Source organism: Trachinotus anak, unplaced genomic scaffold (assembly GCF_046630095.1).
Source record: "Trachinotus anak isolate AG129_WGS33_773 ecotype Australia unplaced genomic scaffold, CSIRO_AGI_Tana_v1 ptg000007l, whole genome shotgun sequence".
Classification (NCBI taxonomy): Eukaryota; Metazoa; Chordata; class Actinopteri; order Carangiformes; family Carangidae; genus Trachinotus; species Trachinotus anak.
Window position 1 is genome coordinate 5,338,112 of NW_027273858.1, and position 26,462 is coordinate 5,364,573.

The 26,462-nt window shown below is 40.2% G+C and overlaps 1 protein-coding gene across 6 annotated transcripts; it reads left to right on the top strand.

Annotated features, from left to right (window-relative positions):
* The first annotated feature begins 6,408 nt into the window (after positions 1–6,408).
* Positions 6,409–12,069, top strand: LOC139622626 (uncharacterized). 6 transcript variants are annotated; one of them, XM_071480044.1, is made up of 8 exons: positions 6,409–6,578; positions 7,830–7,984; positions 8,404–8,654; positions 9,031–9,225; positions 9,419–9,585; positions 9,811–9,960; positions 11,009–11,181; positions 11,267–12,069. In XM_071480044.1, exons 3-8 carry the CDS (start codon positions 8,469–8,471, stop codon positions 11,674–11,676), a joined length of 1,281 nt encoding a protein of 426 aa, XP_071336145.1. In that variant the 5' UTR covers positions 6,409–6,578; positions 7,830–7,984; positions 8,404–8,468; the 3' UTR covers positions 11,677–12,069. The 6 variants fall into 6 exon arrangements, with proteins under 6 accessions (XP_071336145.1, XP_071336141.1, XP_071336142.1 ...); XM_071480040.1 differs by having other exon boundaries at positions 6,410–6,578; positions 7,830–8,034; positions 9,416–9,585; XM_071480041.1 differs by having other exon boundaries at positions 6,410–6,578; positions 8,374–8,654; positions 9,416–9,585.
* The last annotated feature ends 14,393 nt before the right edge of the window (positions 12,070–26,462 follow it).

A 26,462-nucleotide genomic window follows, 5' to 3' on the forward strand; every position in this document is an offset into this window, starting at 1 on the left:
ACATAGTCCCTGTCTCTTGGCAAAGTCACAGCAGGAATTTACAGTCCTATAATCACATAATCCAACACATCGACCACCTCAGAAGCCTCTCCTGGTCTGAGGATGAGAGAAATTGTCTTCTTAGAGCTTGGGCTGGGCACCGAACTGATCTGGATCTGTGCGGCCAACTGAGCCAGCTTCAGCCACACAAAGAATCTACTCTCCATTTCTCTCTCAGTGACATTTTGCTGAGTAACTGTGAATTACCACAGGCAAACAAGCCATAGGCTACAGACAGACTCACTGAAGGGGCAGTGACGTGCTTCAAAATAACAGTATATTTATTAACTTAATCATGTAAAAGAAACTCTGATTGTCAGTAAGTGGATGGAAATGAACAGATGCCAGATAAAGCTATAAAAGCATTATTTGTTTATAAGGCCTACTTTAAAATATGATTAAAGTATTTGACAGTCAGTAGTTATATATAATATACTTCCAGTATTCAAAAGAAACAAACTAAGTGGGCTGAGGCCAATGAACTGGGGTGAGGTTATGCTAGTGATTGTTTTGTGATGCTACCATATACTCACCACTGGTACGGTCACAGCAGCCTAAACACACTCACACAGCACACGGGTGAACAACTTGCCTGCCCCTGTACCACAGGAAACCATGGATGGACCTTTCCCAGAGTGACTAGTCTTCCTAGAAGACTGGCAATCAGCTCTACTAAATAAATTGAAGAAAACTGCAAGCAAAGTTAACATTGTGAACTACCAGCAGTTTAAGATAATAAGAAACAGCTCAAACACTAACATTAAAAAGTGGTATGGCAGGGACTCAAAACAAAACCAAAACTAGCAGAGCACCTTGGTTTCAACCAGGAAGCCTGGTTGCTTGTAAAGACTCACAAGCTCTGCTTCTCAGCTGTTTGCCTCTGAACCTGCAAACAGACAGAGGTACCTCAATCTCATGGTTGAGAGGGTGGGAAATGTCTAATATGCTCCTCATTTCTTTCACTTTCTCCTTTTCCCCCTCACTATCCCTACTTAAGCTCTCTCATTTTCAGTAGAGTGCCCTTCCATCTCACCCTGTTCCAACAATACATCCATCCATTTTTACTGAGCATGACTCTCTGCCTTCCTTCTACATCTTCGACCTCTCACTGATCATTCATTTCTCTTGTTTGCTCTCAATTCACTTCCTATCAGAGTCTGAGAGCCTCAGAAGCTCTATTGCTTAGCTCTGTCAATTTAATTTCTTATTGTCATTTTTACCTATCCACTACCCCACATTTCCTTCCTCTCATTCTTCCACTGTTTTTGGACATCCTCCTGTCTCTGCCTCTCTATTTCTTTTTAGTTCTCTGTTCAGTCTGTTTTCTTTCTTTTTATGGACGTTTTAAGGATGTTACCTATATTTATCTCATTCGTTTTTCCCCCCTCTTCCTTTCTTCCTTCCCTCTGTCACACTCCAAGGACTCCAAAGAAATTGTGGACAATATCTTGACGCCGAGACGAGAAGGAAAGGACAGAGGATGGGAAATGAAAATGGATGATTATAGATCCCTGTAGATCTGTGAGACAGTCAACAAAAATATCTAATGGGTAGAAAGACATCCTTCTGTATGGGGTTGTGATGTGAAATAACTGAACAGAAAACGCTACCATTTCACCTTGACCAGTTGACTGAACTTAAATTTATATGCTAATGATATATAAGTGTTTGCTGCTGAATCATGGTCCGTGTAGTGCATGGACACAGACCAAAGCACAGGCTCAAACTGGTGTCTCTGAACCTTATGAGATTTCACTAGGGATGAAAACTAAATGCTAACATGAAGCTGCCAGAGCCGACCATGTGTCAGCCTTATGGTACAAAAAACATCTCATCCAGTGGTGAAAAGTAATGAAATATTCTACCTATCACTACTACCACTAAGTATAACTAAATATTCAAGTATGCAGGTACAAATCTGAGGTACTCTTGCTTTCCTTCAGTGTTTCTAGTTTGTGTTGTGTTGCAACTGTTGTGTAACTTCGGTGATGATGTCCCATCTTCATCACTTGACTGGAAATGGTGCCACAGAAGATGACAGACATGATTTCACTTCTCAGAGATGCAGTGGTTTAAACCAAGTGGCAATCCACCATGACGTCACCCATGACGTTTTCGAAGCCTCAAATTTGACCATCTTTTTTTTTTTTTTAAACTAGAAGAACACTTTCTGTATTAAAGATTCTTATCAGATGGGGGACAAAACATGTTCAAACTGAAGTCTAATTTGTGTCAGTTCGTTTAAAAAACAAAAAACCAAACAAAACCTTAAGTGAGTTTTTTCTTCTTTCAATATTAAATAGGTTTCATAACAATCTTTCTGTTCTCTACAGTCAAAATTACTTTACATACTGTGGCTCATTACATCCAGCATCTTGCATTCAGAGGCCTTGTTACTTCAAAATGCTCCAGATATAAACTTCATTGGGCTGCAAGATGGATGATTATTTATACCTTTTAGTCAAAGACAACTTCAATTAAAATTTAAGTTGGTTTTATGGGGCTTTTACCTAACAAGACACAATTAAGGTTTTACCTTTTCTCTGTCACTCTCGCGCATTTTAAAGTTTAGCCTGTGACTCCTTTTCATCAGCCCATAATACTGGACGTATCCATGTAGAAAGGAGACATTAATACTCCTTTCAGCAGCTGCCATTTGCAATAATTAGCTCCACTGCTGCTAAGTGAACACAACAGCTTCACAAAATGGATGCCGTCTGGCACACCAGGCATGGAATGATATATTACTGTACATTAAACTTGTTTTTATTCTCCTCCACACCCCATAAATGATCGGAAGGAGGAGGATAAATACAGGGAGGGGGGCAGATGAAGAAGACGGGAAAGGGAAGATAGAGGGAAAGAGAAGGGACGAGGAGAAATGAGGATGAAGGGAAAGCAGCAGAGAAGTGAGAAAAAAGAAAATGCTACACATTGGCACAGAAGACAGTAGCCTCATTTTACAACTTCATGTTATTGAACTAATCAGCGCAGCCTTGGCCACAAAGTGTTGATGCAGAGCTGGAGGCTGACGAGTTCTGAGGGAGACATTCATGTAAACATTGTGTAAAAATGTGAAAGTACAGATTTATAAAACACAAACTCACAAACACATATGATCTTAACCTGGCCTGACCTGAACTCCATTTGTTGAATGACTGAATTAACAAACCTGGTGAAAACAAAGTGGTGTTTTAGTTATTACAAATAAATTTGGCAGCCAGAACAGCTCTACGGCCAGACATGATGTAATTGGTTGAGTGAGTTAGCATCCCAGTCTCCCCACATTTCCTCTCACTCCTATTTCATTTCATACTTGTCCCTCACACTTTTTTTTTAATACACAATGTTGGGGTGAAGGTGAGACCAAGACTGTGTACAAGTTATTTGTTACAGTATCATGTGACCGAAAATTTGTTACTGAGGGTCACGTGACAACAAACTTAACATTTACCAAGACGACCTTCTGCGCTGAGGAAGGCCAGGACATGTGGCTGAATCTTCGGAAAGATAAAGTAATGGGGTCTTGTCAGCAACAGTAACCTGAAAACACTAAAAATGCATCACATAGCCCACATGTTCCGTACACAAGAATGTTTGGTACAATTTCCCTCTGGTCCCAACGGCAAAATGAAGTTATTTGTCAGTGGATTCAGCTGTTGGGATTTCTGACATGGACTTACAGACACACACGTACTGCAACTCAGTGGCTAGTCTATACATACACTCACACAAAGTGTAGCTAACCTGTGTTTGTAAATGTTATAGACTCACTCCCTTAATCTATTTTGAAACTGTAAATTGAACTTTAAAGTTTCAAGAGTTTCAAGTGGCATTATCTTGTACATTACATATTCTGTGTGTGATGATTAATATTCAGTGAGGTTTTAAGAGGGATGTCTTTTAAAAGGCCAGGCGATTTTGAATGTGTGAGTGTGCGAGTGTGTATGTGTGTGTGTGTGTGTGTGTGTTTGAATTATTTATGTTTATGTTACAGAATCACACTGTAGGGATTCAACTTCTTTGTGGGGACACAAAGCAAGTCCCCATGATGTACATTTTAGAGTAAAGACTTGGTTTAACTGTAGGATAAGGTTAAGTTTAGACTGAGGTTTAGTTAGGATAAGGTTACGTAACTCTAACGTTAGAGTTAGGGTAAATATTCAGGAAATTAATTTAAGGCAGTATGGTGTCCTTTGAAGTGATGGGAACTGTGTGTGTGTGTGTGTGTGTGTGTGTGTGTGTAAGGTCGAACATACCTGTCATTCTCCTCCAACTCATCATCGCCTCTACTTTATCTTTTATTCCTTTTCTTTCGCTTTTTGTTCATCTTCATGTTTCCACACCTCCTGTTTCCTATCCTCCTATCCGCTCTCATCATTTCTTTCCTGTGTGCCATCCTCTCAATTTTCTTTCCTTTCATCTTCACTTCACTGTCAGATGGAAATGAGACCTTTACGAGGAGACAGAGTGAAAAAAAAAATCTGAGCGAAAGAGAGTGAGAGAAAGGGAGGGAGCACTGAATTTTCACCACTTAACCATGCACATAAGGGTGCATCCATGTCCATTTCTGATGGCAGATGCGTGTGTATGTCTGTGACGTGAGCACATTTAAATATTTACTGCTCTCAGAGGACTGTGAAGTGTGTTGACGGGGCTAAGCAACCATGGAGAGAGTAGAGTGAGAGTGAGCCCATGAGAGAGAGGAAGAGAAAAAAACACGTTCTCTCCCAGCAGCAGAGCTAAACCAGTAAACACTGCATCAAACTGACAGAAGCTATCAAAATCAACAATAACGAGAGAAATAGGGAAGAGCAGGAGGCTGGAAAGCAGCCTGGCAGGATAGAAAGACGTACGGAGAGAGGGAGGAGACGGAAATGAAGAAAAGTGTGTGTGCTCCTCCATGTGTGGTGTATCGTGTTTACTGTGTGTAACTTAAAGGTTCACTGTCTTCAGTTTTTTAAACACCAACAGTTTAGTTCAGTCCAATACTGGAAAACTGGGCAGGAGGACAGTACGAGTATAGTCAGCAAAGCCTTCCCACACCTCTGCCAACAACTTGATGTGCACTGCTTGAATGACAGGTGTTTTAATGCATTTGAAGCCAACGCGACAAGTTGTAACATTGGCATGCTATCGCCTTATAAAGCTAAAATGGCTAGTACTAGCAAACAGTTTCTTATTTATGCACCCAGCAGATACAAAGCAACAGCATTGTGAGTCATGTTTCTGGCCTGGCTAGTAAGGCCCATATTCACTCTCCGTTCTGGTTTGATCTCCATCACCTTGAGGGACATATCTCACTCTTCAGCAGCTAAATGCTCAGTTTTGTTAACCAGCTCGTTGCATTCAGAAAAACAACTGCCAGATGTTCCTGGAAATGAGGCTAATATTAGCTGTAAGACTGAACCAAAACAGAAAGGTTACAGGTCATAAAACCAAAACAATGTGCTGAAAGACGCTAAAATGCTCCATAGACTTTAGGGGAAATGCGAAGTCGGGTGATAACTGTCTGTAGGTTAGTCACTCTCTCATTACAGTCATTTGAATTTTTGATTTAAACTTTTAAGTCTTCTCACCATTAGCTATGCTGCAATATAAACAATATAAAAATAACAAAATAGTACTTGTAATGACTTCCTCTCCTTTAGCAGTCGGCACACAAAAGGGCATCACATACCAAGGAGAAATAAAATCTAAATAGTGAAGGCAGGTTACACTGTGTAGAGGAAGGTCTCCCGAGGTTCATCTAAATGATTAACAGACAAGACGTCACATTAACCTGAGCAAAAGTCCACTACACTGTGTGGGGAATTTCATTTAGCCACAGCTGTTATACACACAAAACTCTTAGGCCTGACAGTGCACAAGCCCTTGTCCCAGTTAACAAAGAACATCTCTCACACTACATAAAATCCCAAATCCCCTTGCCCCATATTTTATCAAGTAAAAAAAAGTCAACATCGCACCACCACCAAGGCCACTGTTCCATTTAGCTAAATAAAAAAGCTGAAAGCCCTTGGCCTAATTTTTCAATGTTTGACACAGCCATAAAGAGTTTCTAACTATCACTTTCATTCTCAATGACCTCTGGTTTCTGTCAGGGAGCCCCCACAGCACAACGAGGATTAGTTTAATTTCACTACCATACATTCAAGATAACATTAGAACGAGGGCAAAATAATTATCCTCAGAGGTTTTAATTCTTCATGCAGCAACAAGAGACAGGCAACGAAGACCTTCTCAGATGGAGATTAGTTGGACAAAACCTTAACAGGCTGGGATCCTTGGCCTTGTTGTGGTTGTGGGGCACCGGATGTAATACCCTGCCCGGGGGAGGAACCCCTGCACCAGTGACGTGTTGTTATCAGGGTAAATAAAGGGTGCACCCAAAGTTGACAAGACGGTCACACCGTTATCTTGGGATAACGGTGTGACCGTCTTGAATGTGTGAGTGTTCCTCCCGTTGGGAGGAAGATAACTTACATGAATAAATTTATACGCTTTTTATGGTGCAGGGAAGGAGAGCAAATGCACTGGTAAGTGAACTGACCTTTGGTCTGTGTAATGTTTAATAGAGAAAGTTATCAGACGCCGAGAGCCATTATATTACTCAGGAGTCCTGGAAAAATTACGTTTTATGTTTTTACGCATGTTAGCAAAGTGAAAGATCTGTGTAATTAAAAAAAATAAACAAAACAGTCAATACCACCAGGTCCGTTACCTGTACTGTATCTTAGAAAAACCCAGGCAAATATATCACTCAAATAGAGCATTGTCCTGCCAGTTACTGACTTTGCCAACATGTCTGTTTAAGAGCATGTCTACTGTAAATGTATAATTTATTATACAACCAAATGTGACATCTGTGTCAAGAGCAGCACTGTTATTTCTTCAGGGACAGACAGTAGACACAGAGGGAAAGAACAAGCAGCAAGCAAGCAAGCAAACAGCAATGTTTTATTATTTTCTAAGTTTATGCTTTCCTTTTAACCCCTGTAAGACCCTGGGTACCCTAACTATGGAGGAGAGTCGTGCCATCCAGTCGTGCCACCCAGACATGAACAGTCATAAGAGAAACTTAACAGTGAACCATTGTCTAACAATGTGAAGGCTGTTATGACCTGAACTATTGGAGTGTTAGGAAAACAAGAGGAACACTGGAGTGAGAAAAATCTCCTTCACAGTGGGCAGTGACCACTCAATCACCAAGCTATAGACAGGATATAGTCTGCGTGCTTCATCCCAAGCTGCAGTTTCAGGGACACAGAGGAGGCTTCACATTCTTCATATCTCACACCATCCCAACCACAGGGTGTATAACCTTCAACAAGCATTGATCATGATCGAGTCTATTACAAAAATATCAGACCTAGCTGTAGTTCACAATAAGGAATTCAGAATCAGAGCTATTGTGTTAGAAATAACAACCTGTATCACTTCTAGTTTTAAAGCTGTTGTCATTGAAGATGTTCTCTCCTATGCACAACTACATTTGGTGAAAAACCTCATTCTAATGACTCTAATAATTCTAATGTATATAAACACTTTATTGGTTGTTGCCTTGTGTCTATGAGAGGATGTCCTTCCACTGTAAATGACCTATAATTGCTATTTTACATCACATGTCAAGTTGCTTATTTTGCATCTTTTTTGAATGAAAAAATGAAACAAATTTGGCCATGAATAATGTGCAGTTCATTATTACTGAGAATATATAGCTGTAATTTTGCTGTTTTACTTTTGAGTTGTTATTTACATGTGCCACCCTTATCTGACTCTGTTTCCAGACCCGCCCCTTGCCTGACACTCAGAGCAGTTGCATTTCCCTGTCACTGTGGCTAGGGGGAGGTGTAGGTTTACTGCTGAGCTACGCCCCACTGATGTGTTGTCTTGGATAATCTCTTTGCTGCAGCAGACGGGGGTCCGGAGAGGAAGAAGGGAGGTGAGGAGACAGGAGAGGCCGGATGGCTGGCTAAAACTCAGCTAGCTGCAGTAAGAGAGAGATTAGATGTGACTGAAATGCTGCTGAACTGTTAATATGAAATGTTAGGGCGCTATTTTTGAAGTATTTGGAAAATGTTATGTCTTGTTGATATGATGAATAAATAGATGGATTTTGCATGTGCCTTGAGTTGTGTAGACTCAAAGACATTCACAACAACTTGCCTTAAAACCCCTTATTATTAACCCCCAGTATATTATGTGATGTTTATAATCATGTAAAAATAAAATATAATAATAGAATAATAATAATAGAATATGTGATTCACTATTAGCAGCAGCTGCTAACTGCTGAAGGTTTGTTTATGTACTGTATAACCTTCAGTCTAGTATTTTTCCCTGTTTTCTCTTCTTTCTCAGATGCTGCTGTAAATTTTGAACATTTACTAGTTGGTCAATACAAACACACAAATACAAATACCATCATGGGCCAGATGTTCTCATCAGAAGAGGAGCTTTCTCAAGTGAAGGATGCAGTTGGGTCTGTCCTCTACCAGGCCATGTTGGAAGGCGGTGCTGTACCAGACCTCGGAGTTGTCCACCCTCGCCTTCTGGTCAATCGCGGTGAGAGTTTGGACTCCCGGGTCAGCCTCCAGGAACAACTGCAACGGGTAAATAAGATGATGCTGATTTCACCTTTAAGTCCACTGAATCATGAAGTGCAGATGAACTGGAGGAGAAAGACAGATGTTGTTGCCTTGAGACAGTTAAGAAAGAGCAGTTGTATAAAATGAAGCACCACTCACTACGAGCAGTGTGGTCATGTTGCGGATTGTAAAGACGTCACAGATCAATACAGCAGCCAACAAGGAGCAACACGATGATGACAGAATGATGCTCTTCACACTTGTACTTGAAAAGAAGGGAGAGCAATCTACTCTCCCAGCATTTTTACTTTATTGAGACAGATGGTGAGAAATAGGATGCTGAAGGTGTATTACCATGGAAATATGCCCTGAACGTTTCTGTCCATTTCTCCTCACCCAGCTGCAGGGCGACATTGGGAGCAGGGCGCCCACCTATCTGAGGGATCTGATTGGCCGACTGACAACCTTCTCAGATGAGCCACGCCTGGCTGGCTTGGTGGGATTAGTGGTTACTATGGTGATGGATATGGTTTACACATCATCAAAACGGTCATCAGGCGTGACAGGGAAGTCAGCGGGGTTGTCATCATGCCAGGTGAGACATCTGATAGAAAATAATGAAGGGAATTTGTAAAAACAATGAAGAATTCCTGCTGAAATATTAGAATAGAATGTATTCATTTATACATTTACTCAAAGCTATGTTCACAGGCCGGCTCATGAATACTGTGATATAAAGATATGAATCCTATTTTCAATTTCCGTGCTCGAACTTCTACCTCCAGCAGAGAGTCTGGGAGCTCCAGGAGGTGATGGAGGAGTACCTGAAGCGCTGCAGGATCAACCTGAACGACAAGAGCAAGCTGATCCAGGACTCCGTCAGACTTGAGGCGCAGTTCAGCCTCACCCTCACCCAGCTGAAGACCTGTATGCTGGGTGGAGACTGTGACTCCAGGTGAGTGAATACAGCAGAGATGAAGCAGAGAATGGCATCATACAACAGAGCAGCATGCAGGGGAGTGGAAGAAGATAAAATGCAATACAGAGTAGAGGACAGGTAAGAAGATTAACATACTGTAGAGCCGATTACAGCTGAGAGCACGAAGTAGCTGCATGGAGGTGAGGGGGTACTATTTAGTTGGATTTAGTTGGACATCAGGAGTTTGTTGTGTTCCTCCAGGTCTCTGAGGCACTGGGCCAGTGGGGCGGCGTTTCACACCCAGATGTTGATCCATCTTGCTGCTCTTGAGGGTCAGGTTGAGCCCCTCGCTGCAAGGGCAGCACTGGAGCAATACAAGGATGACCTCACACAGATCATACCTGTGTACAGGTAATACAGTGCATGCAGCAATCGACTGCAGTGGAAGTTCTCAGTACTTTGGCAGCAAGAGCCTCACAGCCAGCATGTTCACGGGATGCCCTCATGTGTTTGCAGGGAACTCGCTTCATATACTACATGTGTGTCTGCCCATATGGGTCACTAATGAGGAAGAAGTGGGCTACAAGTTGGGAATAATATATCTTGCTTACTGTGTGAGTGAGATATGAAAGGTTAGGTTGCAAATGCCTGCTTGTCACCTATTTGGGCATTTTTGCTAAATGTTGCTGTTTAAAAGTAGTAGGGTCACCTCTGACTCCAGTGTGTTAAGCTTGTATGATGGTGATGACTAGGGGTGTTTTGGTGGTGCTAGAAGTTGTACCATGGATGGACAACCTTTGCAGGCAAGTGAAAGGAAGTGTACAACACACAGTACCAGTGTAAACACTGAAGAATTTGTGTTGTCAGACAACAAACACACAGGCACTTCAGTGGAAGCGGGATCCTACAGTAATAAAGCAAACTGACAGCAGAAACCACAGCCACACTGGGGCTGGCTGTCTGCTGTGAGACAAGCTTTGCAGCTTGCTCCAAATATGACAGCAAAAAACACACAAAATAGCTCATCAGACTGTCAGAAAAGTCCAGCCCCAAACTTTCAGATTACTTTTAGACTTGCTCCTTACAGTAAAAATATCCAGATGGGAAGAGACAAAAGCTGCAGTCATGATATAATCATCAGCATGTGAGTGAAATGGGAAAAGCATGAAAGACAAAACAGTTTTTCTCATCAATGACTTTTTAAACCTACTGACCAACAGACAGCCCCTTAACCAGTAACCTAGCAACATCTCATCACCGTTATTTTGCAATGATCAATGATCAAAAGGTTTCTGTCTATTTAAATATACATTTATAAAGCACAGTGCAAATGTTTTTCATTATGTGACAGAACCACAAAATAAATGGTTTAAAAAAGTGATAAAATGATTAACTGACTAATAATTTTCTGTTCTTTTCATCATTGATACCAATTCTTCCTCCAATCTCATCATTACAGGAGATATAAGTCTAATACAGTGTGTGCTGTGAAATGTCGTGGGGGTCTTCCAGCATCATATGACCCCTCTGACGAGGTGCCAGAGGAGGGATCCATGACGGGACTCACTGTGACAGACAGAGAGACAGGAAAGAGTGTAACCATCCCTCTGTCCACCTTGGAGACAGAGACAGGTAGACTTTCTCTAAATAACCAAGGAAACTTTTTATACCGGTCTCAGCCAAGATGAATTTAACTGAACTAAGTTGAACTTCACAGGGAGAAGATGGAGAGTCTCTGAGCCTGATGACACCTCTGTGTCCTCCTTCATTAACCTGAACCTGATCACCTCAGATCAGTATGCCCAGGCATATTTGGAGTATCTGTTCTCTGATAAGGGACCTGTGGCAGAGCTGGAGAACTATTATAATAAGGCTACAGACAATCTGCGAACACTAAGAACTCTACCAGGTTGCACAAAGAAGACAGAGGTGAGAGATGGGGCCGAACAAAGTGATGGAGTGCATCTTAAAGAGCGGGCAGAAGGAATAAATGGAGAGCAAAGAGACAACAGGAGCAAAGGTGGTAAACAGAATGAGATGGAAAGAAGAGGAAGAGAAGAAGAGAAGGAGGAATGCAGTCAAAGAGATGAAAGTTTGAAACTGAGTGTTGTAGAGACACAGCCGTAGGACAGCCTCGATCACAGTATTTACAGCGCGTCAAGCACATAAAAACAGTGATCAGACAGCAGCCCTGTCGAGTCAGCTCTCTACTGGAGAGGAGCAACTCGGAAACATGAAGGATTTCAGCAGTCTTGTTTGTAATTTATTGCTGGATAGACGTTTACTGATTTGTCTGCAATGCTATATCCTGCAAAAGTGGCATGAGCTTTGGCCAAATATTAACCAAATAACCTTGGGTTTCGTGGTTATTTCTGATGTTAAATCAGTTGATTTCAGTAAATCTTTACAAGATATGAGAAAAGCGTGTGTGTCACTCATTTTCAGTCGGATACTTTTTTGTGTATTTGCTCAGTGCCAAAATACAAATGAACGTGTAAAAAAAAAAAAAAGCAGAACAAATTTAGCAAGAGTCTTACAACAGTTACAACAGATGAACTAGCAGAGCCAGAACATCCAAGAATCAAATCAAAGGGTTAAAATAGCTTCAGACAACAGTCAGGCAATGATCTGTGCAAACCCAAGATTACAGTACTGTTATAGTTGGAAATTCACCATATAGTAAAAAAGCATTAACAGAATCATTTCTTACAGAAGCTCAAGTGAAACGTTCACTAATTTAAATTCCAGATTCTGGCAGCTTGACATGTTGAACTGGGCGCTCATTAGCTAAGCAGCAAACTAAGAGTGAAATCAAATGTTTGGCTAAGTGATCCACTGCAGACTGGATTTTCCTATCCCACAGCACATCCAAGCTAAAGTCAGGCAAAAAACTGACATTACATAGTCCGGGTGCACCGTCTGTATGCGGCGCTAATAGCCACTGTAAACACGTTAGCAACACTTCTACCTTGCTTTGGATATGGAAACAGAAAGTGATGGTCCCAGAGCCAGCAAAGAGAAAAAATGTCAAACTCTGCAATCCCCACTGGCAGAGATGAATGTGTGCAAATCAAATTCATTTTCCCCTGAGAGATTGCCTTTGAAACAGACATCATATTTGATGATGTGGATTACGAGCTCTGCAGTCACAGTGTTACCGTGGCAAAACACATTTCTGTAGTTCCTAATCGCCACGGTGTGACAGATAATTCTGTCACTCTGTGTTTCAGGCCTGCTCAAGCTTGTAAATATAAACCTCAACTTATAATAAAGTAGAAATATTGATGTTAATATTATTCGTCTGGCAGTTGAAAAAACTGCCTCTGTGCCTCTCTTCTGGTTCCAAACTCCCGTGGAAAGGTCACATTGCACAACAACCTGTCCAACACTTGCACAAAACCACTTTCCATATGTGTGCGACAGGAAATGGAAGCTGAAAACAGGGACATTTTGAGTGACATTCACAGGAGAGATGGCACTTTTTTCGTTGAGCGTTTTGTCACTCGGGAAGGTTGAAAAGATGCTTTCTCTCGCTGTATTACGTTGCGCGATGCAGCAGGTGGGCGAGCAGCACAGGAAGGAGCTCTTTTGTGGCGTTAGCTGGCAGCGCTGTGTGAATGTCAAGCCAGGAGGCAGAGAGTGTGTGTGTGGGTGTGTTGGCAGGAGTGTGTGTGTGTGTGTGTCTAGGTTAGAGAAAGATGTGGAGAAGCGAAGAATCCAGACGTGTGAAATATTGTGTTTCAAAGTGGGAGAGTGATTATGTACGTGTGTGTGTGTGTGTGTGTGTGTGTGTGTTCATAAAAAGGAAGGTGTGTGAGTTACTTAGAGAATCAGGGATAATAGAGATGGCAGTAGAGAAAGAAAGAGGGAGAGTGGTACAAGTGGTTGATGGTTTTCTGTGTCTGTGTGTGTGTGTGTCAGGTCTCACTAACTGTCGATGAGTCACACTTCACAGCTCCAATTACTGGTCTCTGCTCAGCTAATGCTGTCTGATTGGTGTTATTACTCTCCTGTTCTTTTATTCTCTTGCTCCCTCACTCTGTTTTACTTTTCACCCACTGGCTATCAGATTAGTATGACTTTATTATTTAATGTAATGTAGATCTGACCAGTGATGCACACACACATTAATGATAAGCCAAACGTGTCATTCATATATATACTATACATCAGCGTACATAAAATTGCAATAATTTGCATAAAAGTAATTTTTTCTTTCTCAGTTGACGTTATTTTTGTTTTTTTGTACTTTTCTTTCTATTGTGCTGTTTTTTTTTTTTTTTAAATATTATCTCTCCACTTTCTGTGTCTGATCTTTAGAAACAGCGAGTGGTCCATCATTTTCAGAAACTCACATTGATTTATTTGCAAGGTAAAATGTTCCTTTCACAGTCGAGTAAATGTTAGGACATTAAGAAGGAGAACATTTCAACACAATCGATCCGAAAGAAACACTGAGGGAGAAAAACTAAGCGAATCATGCTCTGATGCCAACATTAACACCATTAAAGAGAAACATAAGATATATTGTATGTATGTACATCCTGCAGGAGTTATCCCTCCTCGGCAGTATTTCCTGATCTCAATCTAAGGGTCTAAGGCAGAGGCAGCAATTAGGTTTTAAGAATAAACCTGATTTGTAAAAAACTACTTTCAGGACTGTGTTTGAAGGCAGATGTCATTTTTCACATTAGAGACCCTAACACAAGTTCAGAATATTGTTCAGACTATTGTTGCTGTAAAACTCGATAGAAAAAAAGCTCATACAAACAAAAGTATGCTTTGTGTTGCACTGCGACACTTGAAATGAAATTGACAGGTTACATGAGAAAGGTTTTTTTTGCGATTGGCTGAAGTGGAAAAGTTGGTCTACAGATAAAAGCAAAAGGTGACAAAGAGCAATGGAAACACTTGGTGAACTAATCACGACGTATCCTACACGAATCATATGACATGAAGCAAATATTTGTGTTGGTCTAAGGATTTGTGATTTTGGGTTCTATTAGTAACTTGACACACCTGACTGCACAGCTGACTGGTGCTTTCAAACCCAGTGGCTTCGTGCTGTGTAGTGAGTAAGTGCTAACCACGGGCAAAAAATAACTCATTTTATAAAAAATAATTACAAAACAACCCGAAGATAAAACGACCTCATAAACAACCAAACTGCAACACTCAAACACTAAGAAATAATCCACTTACACGCACAAAAGAAAAAGAAGAAAAGAAAAATCACATCACCACAAATATTCACAAGTGAAGAACCACATCATTTTAACAGAGCACCCTTCATAACTCACCCACCTCTCCCACAACACTGGACTGATAATACAAACAAAATCAATCATGCACATACATCCATATATTCATACTAACATACACATATACAGGACATGCAGTATATCTGCATATGCTTTAAATAACATGTTGTGGGGTTCCTTCTTTTAAGGATTTAGATAAGTGTCTCTTTTTCCTTGTTTTGTGCTTCCTCTGCATGATGCCCAGATGAAAAAAACAGATTACATTAACATTAAAGTAGGTTAACTACCTGATGGCCTGTGTTTGTGTGTGTGTACATACAGGGTTAGTCGAGAGTCTCTATGTATGGGTCTATGTGTGTCTGTGTGTAATTCAGAGCATGTTAATATGTTGCTTTTCCCATCTCCCCTCTGTATGCTGCGGTTGGTTGTTGGGAAAGCGTCTCCGCGGCAACAGAAAATCGCCACAGTAACTCGACATTGTCACGCCGCCCACAGCCTCTCAGCAGGGAACAGTCGCTGACATAGAGTAACCCACTGTTGAAAGTGTGCGTGTGGCCTACTGTATGTGTGTTTGTGTCTGCATGTGTGTTAGCGTGTAGACTCAGTTGTGTTTTGATGCTGTGTGTATGTGTTGTTTTGTGTGGGTGTCTGCAAGTCAAAGAGAGGAGGACTGGGTCATGAACTTCTGCCAAGAGAAAGACGAGAAGGAGGCAGGGAGGGAGAGGAACATGAGGAAGGAGAGAGGGAGAACTGATGAGTGAAGAGGGGGTGAGAGACTGAGGGAAGGAGACAAGGAAGGAGGTGGAAAAACAGGATAGAGAGCAAGAAAGAAAGGGGAATGGAGAATGATGGATGCTAGAAATTTAAAGCCCCTGAAAACTTCATTAGTTATCATTTATTATTTATCAGAAACTTCTATTAATTAATCTGCTTCATCAGCATCGTGTGCATGATTAGATTACATGTAACATCCAACAACCGAACAACCCACCAGCTGTCGGACTGTGACTCTAACGTTGCTACATCCTGAATGGTGGCAAGAGCATATAGAGAAAACTTGAAAAACAAAAACATGAAATAACCAACACGGTTCAAACTTCAGCAGAAAATACTGCGTTCATGTCAGACCCCGTCACTCACAGGCTGACAAAATATATTTTCATTGCTTTTAAAGATGCGTTAATTCGATTTTTTTGACTCAGGGACAACGGAGGAAGCCGAAAACAAATCTGAAATAGTATCCTCTCATTAAGTTTTAAAATAGTCTATTTACACAGCCATGTCTATAGAGGTGACTGGGAGTGCAAAGCTCTGAATCTCTGTGGATTCAGCACCAGGAGCGTCACATTTCACAGTACACAGTCGTTTGAGCCGTCATCATTATTTTGAAGAAATATCGGCAAGTGCAGCTTCAAGAGCTGAATAAGATTGAAGTGTTTAAGCACCATACTGATGGTTTTGCATGTTTTTGCTAACTCCAAATTCACTACACTTTACATTATTACAGAGCCATGTATAGACTCTTTCCTATCTATAAGGCAGCATTTGGATTCAATTCATTTCACTACAGGAAAATTAACATTCACTGACTTGCCTGAAGTATTTAATCAATCACATTTTCACAAGGATTATTTTGCCTAAAAATGACAGAATAAGAGATAAATAACAAGAAAATTTGATAAACAAACTTTATCTAGTTTGTTTCAGCAGGGCTCACACATAAAATGTGTAAAAATAATTTCAATAATCTCTATCAGTGACATTTTTGTGAACCTTCATGTTAAATGCTGAAGGATAAGTATATGCAGTGTGCTATTATCCTCATGAACAGCGTCAATTATGTCAATTATAGAAACTATAATTGCTATATATTCAATTATTATTTTAGGGCATTACAACATATTAACCCCCTGAAACTAAAAATGGAATCTATACAAGACTGAACTGTTGGTTAAGTAGATTTAAAAATCCAATTTGCTGGTCTCTTGTGCCGAACATACACACAAAAACACACACACACACACACACACACACACACACACACAATGTATACGCCTACATGTTTCCTCATCTAAACATCATATATTTCAATGATCTGGGAAAAATAACGACAACAAAAAATGCTTAATTTATGAGCAGCTAATTTATAGTTGCTGCACACACACACACACACACACACACACACACAGATCTGGGGGAGAGTTCATGCTCTGGTATTTTCCTGACATTTAATTTTAATCTATTCCATGTGTGTGAAACACCTGCTCTAACATGGCATGGCTACACACACAGACACACACACAGACACACAAACACACACACACAAAGCATGTGAATGTCCTCCATGCCACTACTATAAGCCTGTTAGTCAATCTAGTGAGGGAGCTTGTAATTTTCTGAGCTAAAAGCAGCAACATAACGTACAGGGCTAGTGCCTGTGGATGATCTGGTACACTCTGTGTGTGTGTGTGTGTGTTGGTTCAACCTGAATCTTAAGTACTGGGAGGAAAACAGTCGCATTACTAAAAACTAACCCCCTGGCCTGCTCAGACATCCAGACATCCTCCCCTCTCACTCTTCTTTCCAACAGACTTGACATTTCTACCACATAAATGTCATTTGAGCTGCTCGATGTGGGACGGCAGGGTTGCAGAGAGAAAAGTATGTACTGGAATATCTGAAGGACAGGAGATATGTCAACGAGATATGTCAAAACACAGACACGACAAGAGAATAATCAATTCAGGAAAAAGCCAGTGACAAGGAGGACATGCCTGAATGTCTCCCTGAGGGTGTTCCAAACAGAAGAGGCATCTTTCAGTACTGACCTCAAAACAACAGTGGGCCTAAGGCTGCTTCCGGTGCTGAGAAGGAACAACAACCACACAAAGTACAAAGAGCTCATGTAATACCTTGTTATTCAAAAATAAAGTATTGAAATCAGTCTTAGTTATGATGGGGATTCAGTGATGTGATGAACTGGTGCAGTGTCTGTCTTATTTATTTGTTTGTTTCATTAAAAGCCTCACTGTCACGTTCTGAACCAGTTGATGCTGAGTCATTAAAATTCGCTGAGGCAGGTGAACAAGAATCATAAAACGTATTGAAGGCAGGAAACGGTTTCTGCACTGTTTTCAGTTAAAAGAAGCGTGACTGTAGCAATGAGACATTTTGAGATTGTGATGGAGAGTCAATTTTTCCCCCGGATGGATTCAATGTTTAACATGAGTGCCTGTTAAGTTTGGATCATTGTGCGTAGCAGTATAGCATAGCATGGCAACATGATCTCTCTTTTGTCAAAGTTAAAAAAAGAATTGAGACATCCATTTTTTATTTTTATTTTTTATGATATTTTTGGACATTCTGTGCCTTTATTTGACAGGACAGTAGATAGTAACAGGTAAGGGGCAGAGAAAGGGTGAATGACATGCAGGAAAGAGTTGGGCCTGTCGGGAGTCCAACCGGCGACTCACCTGCTAAGACCATTTGTGCTTAATCAGTACGCACCCTAACCACTCGGCTAGCAGCTCGCCTGGACATCCATTATTTTAACGCATATTAGCAATGTTGGGTTGCAGCTTTATATAATCAATAAGATTTAATGAGAGATATAGTTGTGTATCATCTACATAACAATATCAATTGATTGCAAAACAGCAAATTGTATGATCTCGTACTCACAGAACATGATGGGACCATGAATAGAGCCCTGTGGCACACCACATGTTAACAGGGCTGATGGAGGATACATGAACACACTAGGAATAGATTTAAATTATGTATGTGCAGATATAATCATTCACCCTCTGAACCTCTCCAGAAGGATATCATGGTCCATACTGTCTTGCATCCTTAACCACAAGGTTTTACAAATCTTGCAGCTTTTACTAATATAGAATAACCGATGTAACTCAATGTTGGTTTTCTTCTATCTACATTCAGCCTGTCTACCTTTGTGTTTAATTGACATAATTTTGGCTGATACAACCTCGTTGCCACCACAAATCAAAATTGCAAATGAAGCAGGTCTCTCCTGCCTGTTTGACACCATATTTCTACTAAGAAGTCTGCGAACAAGTCTGAAAGTTATTGTCATTCCAGTGCCGACCGAGCTGTCATCCTCGACCTCTGAGACAGGACAGAATAATGTCTGACTCAGAGACAGAAATAAAGCGCAAAGAATAACGAAATATATGAAGTGGCATGTGGACCAAATTAATGTCTAGACAGTGACGCAGTGTCAGTTTGACGTATCGAAACATACAGACTCGGTGTGCATTTTCCTTGTTGCACTCTAGAAGTACTGGGCACCCTCCCCACCTAGAGCCCATAAGGGGAAATGAGAGAGAGAGTGGCATTAATCTTGTGAAGCATTTAGACAAATACATAAAGAAACAGACACACATGAAGACAAATAGAATAAATCAGCTCACACAGAGAAACACTTTCCATCACCGTGTTACATCACCAGCTTCAAGCCTTTGTGCCAAACACATCCTGGAGATGAGATTAATGTTAATCCTCTCATCAGTATCCAGGTGAGACAGCAAAGTGTCCCTTTAAAGGCTCTACACAGCCACACAGGGGTTTTCAATTATTCTGTGTGATCAGGCCTCTGCTCAGTGACACGGGTAAGAGCTGTGCTGGAACTTAAGCAGGGACCTCACACAAAAAGCCCCAGTGAGACTGATAAATGCTTACATTGTCCCACCTTATCATTATGTCTAGAACAACAAGCTAATACTTCACAGGAGATGTTTGAGTACGGTGATCTCAAAGGGGGGATAAAACCATATTTCTTTCAGTGACAAAAAATAGAGAAATGGTTGGTCAGCCCCGGGGAGAAATGTCTCTGTGTTATCACTGCTGCAAAACCTTTGAAACGTTGTCAAAGAAAGTGCAAAGACATATCAGTCTTCTCACTGCTATCTTAAATGTAGACATTTCATACGCCTCTTAAAGTAAATACTAGCAGTGTTTCAACCGGATGTACAACTGAGGTCAAAGGTTTCTCTGTAAAACTGCTTCAGCTGTGGATGTGTTGTCACTTAACTTGTGTTTACAGGCTTCGGTTGAGCACCGGCAGACGTCTAAAACAAAGAGGAGTGAAGAGTGGACAGGAAATCAAGGCTGGTCTTGTTGTCTCTCACTAAGTGGTTGTGTACGGTTTGACAGCCAGTGCAGACTCTCTGACAGGTCAGGCTTTATTCAGCATACAGGAGCAACCATGCACACACATAAATTCACACCGATTTCTCAGCATGCTAACCTGCAAGCAGAGGCGGTCCAGACGCTTACCTGACTAGAAATCAAATGTGACAGCATAATGAGGTTTTAGACAGACACAGCAGAGGGCAGGTAATGGAAAAGAGTAAAGGTAAACACCTGTACACGGGAGCATAAACAACAAGCGAACAGCATTAAGCATCCTGCAACAACCAGTGCTGACTCACTCACACATACACATTTTGCAAGCAGTAAACATCATAAAAAAAGAACATCTCACCAAATTGTCTTGCACGTCAAATGTACATATACTAGACAAACTTGTTTAAGATGATATAAAAAAAAATCCTTCCCCATACAGGAAGAGGATAAAATTGTAATAGGGAGAATCCATCACTTTGCACACAGAGAATGGGCACGATCCATCAGAGTGGCAGCATGGGAGGAGGAGAAGAACCAAACACAACTCATCCATCAGTCAGGTTTTTATATGACAGCGTGTAACTTTGCATCCACATGCACACCATTTACATTTTGTTTCAAAGCTTTGCAGGCTGTAATTCTCACAGCCAAACTACACTGATGCTCCACTTCACCACGGACGTTGACTAGAAGTGTGGTGCCTGGAAAGGTCAATGATTCATTCTCAACAAGCATCCAGTTGGTTGGATAATTGAGGAGCTTATGTTTTTGTAGAATGTAAAGACAATGTACTTCTATCTTGTCTAGTTTTTTATTAACCCCAGTTTTATCCGCTTTTGACATTTAAATCAATGAATTAACCATTTTTAGCAAAGGGTTACACAGTTACATTTGAGAATCCAGGCAGCAATTAGAACTAATTCCCCCCATTTAACTACATGAATGGATATTTAATGTTAGTCAACAATACCAAACAAATATAGCACATAAAGAGGAGGTTGGTGTGGTGCAGGGAGCTGCACCCGCTAACAGCACACTGGCACAGTAACAGTGAGAAGTGTCACATTTTAATGGATGCACGAACTTGGCTGTACATAACTAGTCAGCAGGTATCAGTGACTAAGCCACTGATTGTGAAGCATGAATGATAAGGCTGATTCCAGTCAGCAAACATGACTAAAGTGCTCTGCATATTAACAGGACCCTGAAACTGAAGCATCTACATGGAATTCAGCCAAGATTCATTTCATTATTTCTGCTGTGACAACGGCTTGTTTCTCTCAACAGGCCTCTCCAAATCACAGCTGTTGCTCTATATGTATATATAAGTAGACAACACATTACTTGTCCACTGAAACATAAAAGAGCTGTTATATACTATTAGCTAGCTGTTTTGGCCTTGTACACAATGTAAATTAATGGAGACGGTTAAGGGGAAAATTGCAAAAAATTTGGTAGAATTTGAGTTTTATCTTTGTCAAAATCAACAAATCCTTCATCCTATAACACTATAAACACATCATAGGCTAAATAACACTAATCTAAAGCAGTGCATTTGCTTTAAATGAGAAGTTCATATTTCCCTGTTGAATTTATTCAAACCTGCTACAATACAAATAGCAGATTTAATTAGTCCATTAGTCAAACATTTAATCCTCTCTAATGTTCTATCCTGTGGTAGGTTAAAATGAGCTTTTCCTTTAATACAAATGAATATTTCATCTCTTCTAATTTTCTCTGACAAAGAAATATCGGTGAATATATGTGTTTAAAGGAAAAGCAGCAGGAAAACACAAAGCACGGCCATTACTTTTTCATAGGACGACATATAAAACAGACCGAATTAATCAGCAGTGATGCAGCCGTCGCTTACATCTCTGACATTATGACAGAACAAGTCAGATGAGTCAGTTAATGAGATGTCATCCATTCAGACAAATGTCATTTTCATCATCGACAGTCTGAACATACAAAAGAGAATGGATGTTTGTTTGTAAGGGAGGTTGAGAGTGAGATAGAGGGAGACAGCGAAATGAGCCGAGAGCTAGTCGCAACTCTCATTTACTTTCACTGAATAAGAATGTAACTGTAATGGAAATTTGCATGATAATTAAGCTTTCATATTAAAGCTATTAAGTATATTGAATGTCACACACACACAAACACGGCAGTGGACACGCAGGGTCTCTGAAACAGGGTATCCCAAACTTTATTTTATTGGTTTTATCAGAAGTACCATGTACCATGGAGAGCAGTCACAGTTAGTGGCAACACACATACAACTTTCCTCCTATCAGTTGGTGTTCAACAAAAATCAATAAAAAACAAAAAGAAAATTAACATACTCACGCGCACACAGAGGACAGTGGCAAAAAAAAATTATCTTCATTATTACCAACATTATAACTGTTGTGGTTATTGTTCCATTTAAAAAAACACACTAAATCATATTGACACACATAAGAATCCCAACTACACCCTGTGAGAGCGAAGAGAAGGACAGAGAAAGACAGAAAGAAAGAAAGGATGGATAGATGGAGGGAAAGAGTGTGGAGGTGGAAAAAGATGTGCCGGAGCAAAGGAAGGATTAAGATGAGAAAAAAAAGGGATTTAGTATGAAAAAAGACAGACGGTTGTGAATCAGACAGATGGTGACTCAAGTACAGACAAATGATCCTTTGAGAGAGTCACACAGATGGTGACACGGGCAGTTACATTTAAACTATAGATGGATATGCATATGTAAGACGACGTATAGAAAAACAGCTGAATACAAGCAGGTGTGGAGATACTGTCGGGTCGGTGGGGTAAGCAGCCAGACGTACGTCAAGACAAACAGAACGGAAAAATGTGACAGGTCCCAGTCAGAATCAAACAGTGAAAAGATTGACAAAAGCCCGTCTGAAACGCCCCTCCAACAGAAAAATAAAAGAGAACAAGGAGAAAGATGGAAAGAAGAAAAGAGACGAAGAAGAAAGAGCGAGGCAGAGAGATAGAGAAACAAGCTTTGAGCAAACTACAACTTCTCCAAAAAGGCAATATATGTCATTCTTGAGTGTAGTGAGTGTTTTGTTTCCTTTAAATAAATATGTAGAATTAATTCTCTATGGTTAGTGTGATGGCCATACAGTCCACCTCACTTATAACACTGTACAGTATATACACAATATTATTATTTCTTTAATGACAAAATAACCTTTAGATGTACATACAGTATTCCTCGCCCTCTGTCAGAGAATACAGCCACGGTATTAGAAGTAGCAAGCAGTGTCTTTTTTTTTTGTACAAATAACCCATGCAACTCCCGTATAGATTATTTATTTAAGATACATAACTCCTTTAAGATCTCATCTCTCATTCAATAACAGCAGATATTGCCTTTTTAACAACAACGAAAAAAACTTAATTAATTAATCAGTCATGTGCAAGTTACTCCAAAACAGAAGACATCATCATCATCGTCATCGTTGTCTCTGTTTAAATTAAAAACATACTGCTGTTAAGCTCTACATACATTAAAAAAAGTAACTGAACAGAATAAAAGATGAACAGAAAACCTGAATCTGTACAACATTCAAACCATTTTTTTTTGTCAACACCAGGGGAATGGGATACGATTCTCTATAACTATATACAGACATGTTATCATTCATGCACAGTATCAACAAGTAGCACATTGACATTCCAAAATATGGAAAACATGGCAAAGGGAGACGGAGGGTCAAGAGGGATTAGGGGAGAAAAGACATAACAAAAAAAGATCACTGCCTGTTTTGGTTACTTTGGCAGCAGAGAGGCCGAGAAAGAAAGACAGAGTGGGGAAGAGACACAGAGGGACAGATAGACACCATAACAATACACATGCTGGGCAGGAGAAGTCCGTTTCAGTCTCACTGACCCAGAAATCAATGTATGGCTGTAACTTCATGTTTTTTTTTCTTTAATATTCATCCTCTTCCTCCTTGTCTTCCTTCTCCTCCTTCCTCTCTTTATCATCATCATCCTTTTACATTGTACGTGTTAAACGTTACTTTAAGGGTGGAGAATAGCTCTGGTAGTGTTTTTTCCTCAGTCTCAGCGTGACGTCACTCAGCTTGTACCAGCAGGACTGTTTGTCCTTCCTTGCATTTGTTTGTTTTTCTGTCTGTTTGGCGTTGCATTTGTTTATTCCTCAGTCTGTCAGACAGACAGTCAGTTAAGAAGAGAACGAGGCAACGAGAACGCATCATCAATCTTTACATCAGAAGCAACGTTGTTAACGGTACACAACTGATTCAACACCGTTGTATTTTTTTTTTCTTTTTTTTAACATCAGGTACAACATTATTATTGTGTACATCAGAGTCAAAAAAACAAAATTTCTGTTGTTGTTTACATCAGAAGCAACTTTGTTAACGAAACAACATACTAGCCGTTTCACACAAGCAAAAAGAACCAGTGCAATGCTTTTCCTTCATTTAAAACCCTGCCCACTTCTTCAAACCCCACCACAGAAGAATAAAAACTACTGTCACCTACAGCTCGTTTTTCTACTTCTTGCTTGCTCTTAGTGTTATACTGTATGTACAGCGATGGCCTGGCTAACCTTTGACCTGACAAACCTCAAAAGTCTAGACCAAGGCAGGAAGCTAAATTCAAGTGCATTTGTGGTTCTTTGCCTGGACAAGTTGCTTTTGAAGACAACCTGCTTGGGAAACTTACAATCCTTACAACTGTGGCTCGTCACAGCTAACCTTTTGTTAGCTGTGTTTAGCTTCCCACCTCGGTCCAAACCCTGTTGGATTTTGAACAGCTGTCGTTAATCTGCCATTAGCTTCACCTCAGACTAGCTTTTAAGTCAAGGTTGGTACACAGAGAGGCGGTGCAACAAAGCCGGTGCAGCAAAAGAACTAACTTCCCATAAATGAAAAATGTTAGCCTCTGGAAAATTTGTGCAGCAAGCTAACTTAATGCGAACAACTACATTACTGCAAGCTTTTAATCTAATTCACTCTGACAGATTGGGCACATTTTAAGTAAATCCAACATGATAGCTTTATCAAAGATAATTTATACCCTGTCGGAGTTACTCAAAAAGTGACGCAAACAGCTTCTACAATGTTATTTATTTTCTTTTTTTTTTTTGCGCAAGCTAGCATTACTTTTTACAGTGTATAAACCTTCAGCTCCATGCCAGTGAAGAGACAAATGCATACAAATTTAAATAGAAAGATTCTGGTTAGAGTTAAAACAACATCAAGGCGTCTTTTGTCTCTTTTCAGAGTGGTAATGAGATATGAATAATATTTGGTGTTTTAAGAAAGATCCATTGGCTATAAAACCCTTTACAGGTTGGACTGCAAATATTAAGTTTCCGTTAGAAAGATTTCCCTTTGGCAAAACAGGGGTAAACTGCCACTCCAAGGCCTTCACATGAGAACAGCTACTCTAATGGAGAGCCGTACATTGTGCAGAGTTTGGCAAATGCAAGCAATCATTTATTCTTAATTTTGTCTGTCAAAGGGTAATTTCATTTTAGCGTTTACAGAGAGTTGTTCCAAAAATATTCAACATTGGAGCTGCATCAAGCAAAAAATCTACAGAAAAAGAGGTGAATTGTGAGTTTGGACACATTTCAGTAAGCTAGACATGGTGCTGGACCTCCATGCAGCATCAACTGCTGAGGTTTTATCAGTCATCATGGAATGGTTCTCTATTACAAGCGCATCATTTGGTGAGTTACAATTTTACATGGTTATCCTCAAGATACTCTGGATTTGCCAAACTCATCCAATCCAGGGCTCTGCTCAGCTCTACTCTCTCACAGGGGTTGAAAGCTGTTCGTGACAAGATTGTTGCCAAGTTTTAAATGGATAATGTCTAGCCCAGACTACGTACTTTACAGATGATATTTAAAATACTACTTATTATATTATACATCAAGTAAAAAACACAACATCAGCAGGAAAATTCTGGCCAATTCCGATGCATACAGTATAGTGCCATTTAACAAACTACGGACTTTTATGCCTACATATACAGTAAGATTTGTGTATGTTGAGATCTCTGTGGTTTTGGCTGAATGAGTAAAATAGTTAACAGTCTTAAGTGTAAACCTCTCGGACAGTCAAGATAGGCTTGAAGATTTATATTCTACACGTTTAGGACAGGCTCTTGGGACACTTCAACATGTTTCATTTGGGCAAAAAAAACACAAACATTTTCAGTATATATTTTTTTGTCCATTGATGACTGAATCATGAAAAAAGATTCCAAGCAGTTAGTGTCTGATAATGTCAGTTTGTCAGTCTGTTGTGTTTGCAGTTTAATGTCATTTGAAAGTTTAGTATTCTAGGGTTTTCAAAGGTGCCTGGCTGTTGCATTTGCTGTTTAAAGCATGACCACATTTTTTGGGATGGAAACAAATCCCGTTAAACCTCTGTCCCATCATGCTCACAAACCTTTCATAGCAATGAAGCTCAAAATTCACTCAGAGGACGGCTGAGGTATAGTGTGAGTTCTTAT

Bases quoted from the DNA above. Each gene is read 5' to 3' on its own strand.
- LOC139622626 (XM_071480040.1), top strand. From the start codon at position 8,469: ATGGGCCAGATGTTCTCATCAGAAGAGGAGCTTTCTCAAGTGAAGGAT. The intron at 9,226-9,415 runs GTGAGACATCTG...TTCTACCTCCAG, and splicing joins CGGGGTTGTCATCATGCCAG to CAGAGAGTCTGGGAGCTCCA. The intron at 11,182-11,266 runs GTAGACTTTCTC...TGAACTTCACAG, and splicing joins CACCTTGGAGACAGAGACAG to GGAGAAGATGGAGAGTCTCT.